The 11,156-nt window shown below is 55.5% G+C and overlaps 1 protein-coding gene across 1 annotated transcript in view; it reads right to left on the bottom strand.

Annotated features, from left to right (window-relative positions):
• Positions 1–1,365: 1,365 nt before the first annotated feature.
• The window catches only part of LOC114506715 (cytochrome b5), a 31,473-nt gene continuing 21,682 nt past the window's right edge, over positions 1,366–11,156 (bottom strand). The window contains exons 2-5 of the mRNA XM_028524536.2: positions 9,295–9,423; positions 8,415–8,444; positions 4,321–4,355; positions 1,366–2,722 (exon numbers count right to left, since the gene is read on the bottom strand). Coding sequence (XP_028380337.1) covers positions 2,641–2,722; positions 4,321–4,355; positions 8,415–8,444; positions 9,295–9,423 — 276 coding nt within the window. The 3' untranslated portion in view covers positions 1,366–2,640. The remainder of the gene's footprint in view (positions 2,723–4,320; positions 4,356–8,414; positions 8,445–9,294; positions 9,424–11,156) is intronic.

Genomic DNA, 11,156 nt, shown 5'->3' with positions numbered 1-11,156 from the left:
CCAAGCTTTAGAGCTAAAAAATCACAACTTCAGTGAGTTACTTTGAAACACAAGTTACCTTCACTCCAGAGTGCAGCTCCGGTTTCTCGGATCCTGCTTCATTCTAGGCATGTACCCAGTGACTGGGGGGGGGGGGGGGGGGGGGCGGCGGCCGGGAGGGCAGGAGGGACGCAGCATGAGGGGAGTGGAGAGTGGAGGGAAGACGAAGATGGGGTAATAGAAGAAAGCCGAGGCTGCACTGCAGCTCCGTGCATACCCCGCGGCCCTGCAGGGAGCCTGGTGGTGCAGGCGCCTTCCCCAGACAGACAGCAGTGCCCCGGGGTTTGCCCTGTGGCTCCCGGGATCCCTCCTGTAACAGAGGTTGCGCAAGCGCCCACCTCCACGAGGAGACAGAAGGAGCATCCCTTCCCACGTGTGCTTCCAGCGTGCGCACGGCGCCGGCTCCAGCAGAAGTCGGCCATCCTGCAGGGGCCCCCCTGGGGTTCTCGCTGTCACAGGAAGCGCGTTTGGAGCTCCCCTAGGTTTAGGTGGGACCCTGGCCTTGCCATCGGGGGCCAAGAGTCTGGCTGTGATTGTGAAGACAAGGGGACACATTCATGCTGACAGCGCGGGACAGCGTCTGGCGCCCCAGGGATGAGTGCTCCAGAGTGTCGGGTGATAAAAATGACAATGACACTACGCATAAACACAGTGACCGTATAAATTGTAATTACAGTACATTGAACTGTATTCACCCGCAGCCCCATTAGCCCGGAGAGTAATAGGAGATGAATAATAAAATGAACATTGAAACTCCCGGTGTCGATGTAAGTTCTGGAGGAGGCGCTTTGGCAAACCAGAGCGATGCCACGGCCAGACTCCTTCCCGAGATAAGTAAATGGTAAACAAACCAAAGGAAGAAATGCCTCCCCCGGCGTAATTTTAAATCTCACGTGTACTCAAGGCAACCTCTCTGAGCCCCCTGAGTTCTCCTGTCCCCCGGGGGGGATGCCACGCGGTCTCCAGTAGCAACAGTCCCCAGGAGCGGGGCGCTTCCACTCACCGCAGGCCCCGGGGGCTTCGGCACTCCTCACTTCGATCCCTTTGGTGTCACCGCCCCTCTTCCAGACATGCCCCTTGCAGTGGCGCTGACCCACGCGTCTCAGGCAGTGACCCCGGCGCCCCTCGTGCCTGGAGGAAGCACGGAGGCACTTCCCGTGGAAATCCTGGGTAGGTGAGTGCCGAAAAGCAGTGCGAGGGTCCTGACAGTCACTTTTGTTGGTCTGAGCTACCTGTGGTGAAGCCGCACCCGCACGTCTGTGTCAAAGCCCGCGGACCCCCAGTGGCCCCCTGACCTCAGCACGTCCACGACAGGAGGCGTGGTTCTTGTTCCAGGCACGTGTTTATTGAAATCTGAATCAAGGATTCCCCTGTGGGGCACTTTCCCATGTGACACAGCGCCTGTCCCCACCCCCGACGTTCACGCTAACTCGAACCTTCAGTGACAAAAAAGGCAGAGGGGGATACATGGCAACGGCTACAAAAATTTATACTCTGGGATGACAAAACAATCCCTTCCCAATGCGTCAGTGATTTCTGAAGAACCCCGGCACCTGGCGGCGGCCAGCGTGCCCATGGACACTTGCACAGTCACAGCTACCCACGGAGCACGGACAACTCCAGAGCCGTGCCCCAGGCTCCCACGGAGGAAGAGGCCCGGGTCGGAGAAAGCAGTCGGAGGTGAGCGGCCAGTCCTTCGAGCCTTGCCACCATCCCCCCCGGTTCACCACCAACGGCTTGGGGTCTCCAGAAATCAGACTCCAAATGTCCCACCATCTCTTTCAAACGAGCGTTTTAACAAGTGAGGACACCGGCATTTCCCTATAAGAACACACACACAGGTTTTGCCTCCAAATGAGCAATTTTTAAAATTGAGAACCTGTGTGACCGAACATTTCCCCACGATGATGACCTCTGAGCCGAGAGAAGAGGCCGTCGGGATGTCCTCTCCCGGCTCACACATCTGTCTGTCTGTCTGTCTGTGGCTGGTGCTTCTGAACCAAAGGAGAGACGCAGTCTCTTTTCTACGTCCTACGGGCCCCTTTCTCCTCCGACCGCCTATCTCAGGAAGAACAATGTTTTGGAAATCCTTACGCTATCATTCCCAGGGCCTTTCTCAATCTCCTTGGAAAAGAAACTACATTGGAGACGCACGGTACCAAGTGAGCCCACCTGGTTTCCCCTCCTTCCTCACGCCATGGAGGCCGCGGGGGCCTGAATGGCACACTAAGGGCTCACTAAGCAACCAGGGATTTTGCACACGAGAGGCAGTTACACACCCAATCGACAGGCACACGTGGTGTTGTATTGGAAAAGCCAGGTGTATTTCTAAGAGGTCACGCCCACGCCGACAGTGAGTACGTGACGCGGCCGCGGGGCAGCGGAGCAGAGCTCACGCATTAACCAGCACCCGCGGGAGTGCGAGAGCAGGGAGAGGAGAACAGGTCCTTCGGGTTCGTTCCATGTCTCGTGGGGGAGGAGGGGGACGGGCTCGGTGAAATCACGTTCAGGTGAGGGTTCCGTCAGTCGCGGCAGTGAACTCGGGCCTCGCTCTTCCCGGCCCAAAGCCGTCTGTCCGCCCGCGGGCCTCTGAGGACGGGGTCAGTCCTCCGCCGTGTAGAAGTGGTACATCAGGCCCACGGCCAGCGCCGAGAGGGCTGGGATCGCCCAGTTGGTCCACCAGCTGGAAAGGAACGGCAGTGACGCTCGCGTGGTGCTCTCGGCTCGGCACCTGCGCGCCTCCCGAGCACCACGGAAGTCCCCTCTCTGACCTCCCTGGGTGAGACGGTGACTCCTGCTAAAAGGGACGCGGCTGGTACCCGTCTGGCAACTGCTCTACGGTTCTTGCCTTATGAGAAAACTGATGGCTACCCCCCGCCGACCTCCACGTACATCTACTTCTGTAAACTTGTACAGAGAGCTAGGAACCACCCCCCCAAAAGCTGCTAGGAGCCAGGACTAGGGACTCGCCTTAAGGACATCAAGTCTGGGCACGCGTCGCCAGCTCACACAGGGAGTACTCCCCACAGGTTTCACTCTGGTGCCATGTATCTGTTAAGAACTTAAAACGGCACGAAACTGAGAACCAGAAGCCGAGGCCCACACTTTGGCAGAGCCGTGGGCAAGCTCCACGGCCAAGGGCGAATCCCAGGCCCTGAGCTGGAAGAGAGGGGAGGGCTCTGACCCGGCCGGTGACCGAGGTCGCTGCCAGCACCGCCGGTCTGCCCTGGGGACTCTGTGCTGGAAACCTGATCTGTACCCAAGTGCAGCAGACTCGCCGTGTTGACAAGCGGCGTGCCCAGACTCCCTGATCCGCGTGTGGCCCACGGGGGGAGGCTCACAGAGTCCCTACTCCTACTCGCCACGCTGCTCAGTCCCGAGGCCCAGAATTACAGGTCGGGGCGGGACCGGAGCTGGACTTGCCCGTCATTTCTTAGGGAAGAGGAATTAATATACAGGCTTGAGAGTCTGAGCAAAGCCGGACAACACCCAGGGCCACCCCCACTTCCTGTCATACAATGTCCGTCCTTTGCCCCCTGCACACACCCACCCATTCAAAGAGCCGGTTTGACACAAAGGTCTTGGCTGCAGGAGGATTCCAGGTGACTCTGCACCCTAGGGAGGGGGGGCTTTCAGTGTCCCTTCCGGAAGAAACCGTGTGACCATGAAGAGGAAGGCGGATGACCGCCAGGAGGCGGGGAAGGTGCAAGACGGGGCGGTCACCTTCGACAGGGCAAAGCTGCATCAGCATCACTCTGTGCTCGTGGGGCGGGGCTCGGGTCCCCGATATATAGCCATCTGGTGGCAATGACGCAAGTCAATGTACCAGAGCTGCCAAAAATGTTCTTACAACCTTGGACTTACGTCCAGAAATCTGGGCCGCGGAACAAGCGATGCACGCCTCACGCGGACTGCTGGGGCAGTTCCGGGGCCGGGGCCCACCGGCCCGGTGCCTCCGCGGGAGCACGGCGGCCGCCAGGACCGGCCATGCCCCAGCGAGGAAGGACAGCAGACATCGGCTGGGGAGTGAAAGGAGCCCCGACGTGTCCTGCTGTTCCTCGGGGCAGACACAGCGGGAGGGCGAGATCCGGTCGTTCCGGAGAACGCCCGCAGTCCGAGCTGTCTGCGTTTCAGGGAGGAACGCCCCGAGCAGTCGGGGTGCCGAGTGGAGACGACCCCGGGTGTCCCGAGGTCAGAGGGAGACGCCTCCAGCCCTCTGAGTGTATGAGCCCCCCCCCGCCCCAGATCACAAGGACAGTCGGAGAGAAAACTAGCACCTACCTGTAATTAGAGTCCATTGTGGTGATGAGGGTCTCCTGAAACGGAGAAAAGAAGTAAGGTGAGCCAAAGGGGACAATGGGCCGAAAACCTGCTTTAACATAAGGTCACGGTGTTTCACACAACGTGTGCTTCACAAAGACACTGGGCGGGAAAGTTACATCATATACTCCTTCCACTAAAATGCCTAAGTTCACCATTTGTCTCAGGAGAAAAAAGTTTAAGGAAGATCTATATCTAAATTGCTTATGAACATAACCTAGATAATTTGGAAGAAACTGCTAAAAACGAACAGGCTACATAAAGTATCCCATGCACACAGATATCTAAACACTTAAACATAGAAAAGGACAATGGGCGTGATTTACACACGCACACAACCCCACCGTTATCTTGGGCAAGAGGATTTCAGTCTTCAAAACCATGAATGAAACGGTCAATTAAAAACACGTATTTCATTCAGATCTTACATGCAGTAAAAGTGTCCCCAAATTACATTAAAAGACACGTCAGCTGAAAAGAAAAAAAAATGAGAACTGCCATTTCAATTGTAGCACTCTGGATACACTTGAACTCCGACCAGACAGTTCTAGAAAGGCACTGGAGGCCTCGGGGACCGACCCCACACACACTGCCACCCACCAGGAACCTCTAAATAAGGACGCCCTGCACACGAGGTCTTCGTCAACCCCGGCCTGTTCACCCCCCAGCAGCCGCTTCTGGGAGTCCTCGCCAACCCCAGGAGCGTGACCCCGGAGGGTGCTGGGAAAGGCACACTTTCCCAAAGAGCCCAATAACCAAGGCCTCGTGAAACACAGACGTTTCCAGGCTCACAAACGGGTTAGGAAGCGTTGTTTTAGAATTCCACACCAGCAGAAGCATTATTAGCGTCTCAAAGGAAGCCGGCTGTCAACAATGCCGCCGTGTTAGAGTTCATCTCTGCAGTGTCCCAAAGCACGGGACAGAAGCCACTAGCAACACAGGCGGCGCTGAGGCGAGGCTCCACACGGCGAAGCACGCGGACAAAGCTCCCGCGGACGGGCAGGAGCCCGTGCGGGGCGAGCCAGGAAAGCGGTGCGGCAGCCCACCCACCTGGGAACACGGCCGTTAACATTCCTGACACGGGAGCGGGGAGGAAACGAGTCATTGAGAAAGAAAACTGGACAGTTAGTATCTTTCGGAGCAACGGTCAGTCTCAGAGATGACAAAAAGCATTCACGGCTGCCGCGAGGCGATTTTTCAGGTTTGCTGTATTACAAGTAAAACTAGCAAAGGTGCTTCAAAGTAACTGAAATACGCAAAAATGTCATTGAGCTATGAGGAGAAAGACCCAGTCAGCTCTGAAACCCAACAGTCTGTGGAAGGCAGAACCTGGTCACACTGGAGAGCCACGCCTGAACCAGCAAACAGCGGGCAAACGTGCACCGTCCTTCTACCAGGCTGAGCTCAGGCATGTGCGTTCCCCTGAACAGGCCTCCATGGCCTGGCCCCGCCCTGCCCCTCCTCGGGTGCACCCGAGCACTGAGGCTGAAGCACTGCTAGTGCCTCATCGTCACCATTGGCAACAACAGTGACCTTGGAAAGAGCTGAGCTTTAAAGATCGTGTCCATCGATTGCTTGGTGTCTGTCAGGCTCTTAACCCAGGATGCCTGAGAATCGAAGCAAGCTTGAAGTACCAGTTCAGTGCAAAGGAGATGGTCTCTCCTGTCCTCACTGCAAAGGGGCTAAGCTGGGCTTTGGGGGCGCACCCCTAACCCGCAGGTCAACGAGGAACAGGGAGAAAACACCATGGTGTGCCCCACGGGCTCTGCCACCTGCTCACTCCGTGACCTTGAGGGGCTCCACCTCAGCTGGGCTAACAATGAAAACGGTGCATGGTAAGCTCTACATAAAAGCCTGCAAAGCCCATCCAGCTCCGGCAGGTCAAAGTCATGTCGTTACTAAGCTCACCTGACGTAGCCCACTCTTTCACTGAACTCGTCCCTGAGAATACTGCCAACAGACTGACCCTTCCCTGCAGAGCCCAGAGCCGACCTACGCTTCAGAGGCTGCAGCTGGCAAGCCTGCAGTGGCTGCTGGCCGGGGGGCTGCAGGTCAAAGGTCAGGGCACGGTCTGAGTGCCATTATCTTCGCCAGCCCCGGGCCCACAGGGGTGCCGTGAGAACCAGGTACAGTCACACGGACAACAATGCTGTGAAGGCTACAACCAAGAAAAGGTACTGCCCACCACTAAAATCCTCCATGGGAGCAACCTGGTGGATATGGATGCGTTTAGTCCAAAGCCCATTATTTCTACGTCTGCAGAGATCTTACTCTGGCAACCTGCGTCTGTTTTCCTTGGGGCACGTTCAAGCGAATAATCTTCGCTGCATCTGATGTCACAACTCAACCGTGCAGGTGTTTCAAGCAGGCAACGTTTCCACACTTCAGACCCCAGCGTTCGCTGATCAGTCTGCAGACAGACGGGCGGTCACACAGACACACGCAACGAAGGCGGCCTCTGAGGACACGCCCTTCTTCTGGTAAACCGGGGGCACGGCCTACAAAGGGGGCCACGTGTTTTCTTCCGCCGTGTTTGCTCACGGCCTGTAAGAAAAAGAGCAAGCTCTTGGAGCCCGCCTCCCTCCAGTCCTGCTCTAAGGGGAGCAGAGTTACCTGGGTTCTAAGAGCAAACAGAGGGGAAGAGAGTCTGTCATTCAAAAATAAGGCCTGACGGTGGGAGGCTGTGGCCCTGACAGTGGGCGGCTGTAGCCCTGGCAGTGGAGACTGCAGCCCTGACCGATGCCTTCTGCTCGTGGGCATCCTGGTTCACAGCGTAGTCGGACTTGCATCAGATCTAAGTTCACGTAATGAGCCTTACCAAACCCTTGTTTGATGACAGCCCAATGATTTGCACCAAGATTATTAAAGACGGAATCCCTAACAGGAGAAAATATACTTTTTTCCCTGACAGGCTTTGGAGAATAAGCAAATGGTTCAATGCACCCCGGAATTTCAGTGGTGTAAAAAGTCGCCTCAGGAAAGGCGCGAAAGCCATACAAGATTCTCAGCAACTGTCACAGAGCCAATCCGAAGTCCAAGTCCATTTTTTATCTCCCCAAAGTACTGGGATCAGCAACATGGGCCCGAGCCTCCCTTGAATCAGGAAAGGAGCGGACATGGCACAACTGCGTCATGCAGACTCTATATTGTTCCATCCGGGGTGCCAAGGTCAACGGCGCCTCCATGCTCTGCTGGATTAATTGCTTGACTTTCTTGCCAATTAAATTTAGACAATGTCTTGTCAGCAGCCACTGGCACAGGAGTTCACAAGATCTTACTAGGCGCTCTGTGTGCAGCCGCACGCTTGTGCCCTCTCCAGTAAAACCAAGGACATCGTTGGAGACAGAGAAGGGACACTTTCTGTCACTTGTTTTAAGCACAGCTTCCCCACAGTCCTTTAACTACGGGCCAAGAACTAGTCTCCCGCTCGCACTGCTGGGGAACTCGGGCTGCCATGGCCCCTTCTCACCGCGGATTCATCTCCCGACGTGAGCGAGGCCGGAGGGAAGGGCTGCGGAATCGGGGCACACCACTAGGATTACCAGAGTTATTTTCCTTTCCTAAGGAAAATTGCCTCAAAACGTTGCTATTTAATTTGAACAACATTCAGTTTAGGCAGGAGGTGTTTCCCAAACATCGACGGCGTCCTGGAGGCGTGGAGAGGAAGACAGGGGTTGTGTCCCCAAAGGCTTGAGTGTGAGCCTCCTGCTCCAGTTTACACTCTCTGGAAACCATGCTGCCACAGCCTTCACAGCAGAGGCACAGCGCTAGTTACGAAAGGTAGCTCTTGCACAGGTACTCGTTGGTCATCACGGTGGGAAAGGATTTTAGGTGTTGAGAGTCTCGTGCAGAGAACACGCAACTCCCCTGATCGGTCACACCGAGACCGGTCTATGCGGACAGAAGGGGCCACTGAGCCAGCCCGGCAGCTCCGTGTCCGTCCAGCCCGGCGGCCTCGGTCAGGCCGGGGGGAGACCTCCGCCCTCTGCTGTGCCGGAGTGGCACCCAGCGTCGGTAACCACAGCCAGTGAGACACGCGAGACGGTCACACTTACCGCGGGCTTCTGTATCTTCGCCCTGTCGTCCTGCAATGAAAAACACGGCACGTCACAGGACGGAAAATGTCTACGGAGGTGCCGTCTGCAAGGTGCTCGCTCTCTCTGAGGTTTCTAAAATACATCATTTTAGGTTCACCTGTCCAGGTTGTGGAACGTGTTTGAGCCTTCTGACTCGACTGCAAAAATTATTCTCAGATCAAGTGCTGACAGGTGGTCTGACCTAGAGTTCCAAAGGTCAGAGCGGCACCCCCGGGAGTCGTACTGACCTGTGGGTGAGCACAGGCACTGATGGGTCTCGGGTTCCTGTCATATTCCAGGGGACAGCTGAGTAATCAGGTTCTTCCCGGCTATCCATCCTCGCAAACTGCCGTTAGGGTGTGTGTGTGTGTGTGTGTGTGCGCGTGCACACGCAGGTGTGTGTATGTGTACATGCACTGTGTGTGTGTGTAACTGGTGTGATACCCTCAGTAAATCCCCACAGTCTCCCAGTGGTAGGGTCATAATCTACCTAAACCCCCAGCTGCGTCAGTTCAAGGTCAAGTGTGTCTGAAGGCTGACCACTCGTGAGCCCAAAAGGCGGATGAGATAAAAATGCTGCCGGCCTGGCCTAAAACCCACCGTAAAACTGCTCCCTTTGGTGAAGGACAAGGACGCAGGTATGTGGGCCAGTAAAACTTCCAGATAAACGAAGCTTATTGTCTCAAAGTGCCCTCTCCTTCCCCCGAAACCCGCCCCCACCCAGTGGAACGACGGAAATGCTCTGAACAGCCCCCTCCCCGGGCTTCCCCCCAACCAGCGCCCCCCCCCACAGCCTCCCCTTCACGCGCCGCCGTGACAAGATGCACCGGTCCCACGACAGAACTTCCCGGCTACTCACCGGGTGCAGCTCCCCGATGATGTAGGTTTTGGACATCTCCCGGGCATCCGTAGAGTGCCCGACGTCCTCGAAGTTCTCGGTAGCGTCGCCCCCGGCCTGTTCCCGCAGGACTTCCTCCCCGCCGGGGTGCTGTGCGAGGGACAGAGAGAGAGACAGACTCAGAAAATCATGACAGACGGTCTTTTTCCAAGCAAATGGGGTCAAGGAAGCGGCCAGTTTATTCAACCAGACAGTTTGCTCCGGAAGGCACAGACGACAACACGTGAGGGCAGCGCGGCCCTGACGCGGGCACAGACCCGCACTCCTTCGTCTCCCAGGGCCTTCTCGAAGGTGCGGGGAGAAGCCCTCTCCCACGGAAAGTAAGGCGTCCCTTTCTGGGTCATTCTGATCGCATAGAGCAGGAGGCAGCTATTTTTCATCCTTTGACAACACCCTCTTTGCTTTTCCGGAAAGCACTCAAAATTGCCCTTCTTAATTTTTAGCTAATCTCTTTTTCCTTGAGTCCTATCCCTTTGACCTCGTGGGCCCCGGTGTGCACGTACGCCTTTATACCGTAGATGACGGTGCACCTTTGAAGAGCTCTGTGTGTGCCCGCCCGGTGCAGAGCGGGTGCAGCCGGTGGGCAGGTAAGTGAGCCCCCTGCCTCGCAGAACTCACCTTCTGGTCAGAAGGCACAGAAAAGCAGGCAGGGGCCATAGTAACTTGGCTACGTCGCGGACAGGGAACGGAAGCAAAGAGGGAAGGAAGAGCTCAGCTCTCCCCTCCAGTGCTTGCAGCTGCCTGGATGGCAAAACCAGCCAAGGCTGGTCCCGTGCAGGGCCTGACAGGTGCGCCCAGTCACGGAGACAGGCGCGGGCAAGGAGAGGCATTACCAGCCCAGCAGAGGGAGCGTGCTCGATTATATCACCCTCAACGCCTTCCTAGGGGAAAAGACCTTCTTAAATTGAACCTCATTATTACCTTAGATCAGGGGAGACAAACTCATGTTCACCGGGGGCCACATCAGCCTTGCGGTTGCCTTCCAAGGGCCGAGTGTAATTTTAGGACCGCATAAATGGAACTACTCCTTAACAGTTAAGCGAGAGCTCTGGGCTGCCGCCGGGTAGAAGCAAGATGCTAGGCGGGATGAAACCAGGTGGGGGGCCGGAGTCGGCCCACAGGCCTGGGGTCTGCCAGCTGCACTGTAGATCCAAGGCACCGTGACCTTGAGCAAAGCACCTGTCCGTGTCCAGTAACTAAGGAAAACAGGTCTCGCTGGCACAACTGACCATCGTTTCTTCTTAATTTCTGCCAACAGGGGCAGATGTAAAGGCACATAACCCACCTTAGAAAGGTGGACAATTGTTCTGGTTTGCAATCTGTTTCTCCTCCTCCTTTGTTTAAACATAGCAGTGCTAAACAAACTTATTTTTCTCTTCTATTTGTAAAAGTAATCCCTCTACATTGCAGAAAAACTGGAAAGCACAAAGAGAAAATAAAAATCACCTGTATCACCCATAATCTTGCCATCCAGAGAAACCTGGAGACACACGTATGTGCATATGTGTGAATAATTTTTAAAAGAAAACCGATTGCTACCAGATGCACCCAGTTTCGTTAGATAAAAAGTAGGTTACCACACATGGCACAGAGACAGTATGCCTGGCGTCATGCCTGCTACGTGAACTTGGGAAAATAATGGCACTGATATAGTTTCTGAGGATCGAATGTGTTGTTATATGTGTCTGGTGGCACATAATGTATGAGCAGTAAGTATTATCCAGCATCTTTATTAGAAATTTTCCATCATTAGCCCTCAGCGTGGCTTTGTAAACGGCTGCACACTGTTACACCGCGTGGGTATTTCCAAACTCATTTAAGTG

Source organism: Phyllostomus discolor, chromosome 9 (genome assembly GCF_004126475.2).
Source record: "Phyllostomus discolor isolate MPI-MPIP mPhyDis1 chromosome 9, mPhyDis1.pri.v3, whole genome shotgun sequence".
Lineage (NCBI taxonomy): Eukaryota > Metazoa > Chordata > Mammalia > Chiroptera > Phyllostomidae > Phyllostomus > Phyllostomus discolor.
Note: the sequence above shows the minus strand (reverse complement) of the source record. Positions and strands in the feature narration are given on the sequence as shown.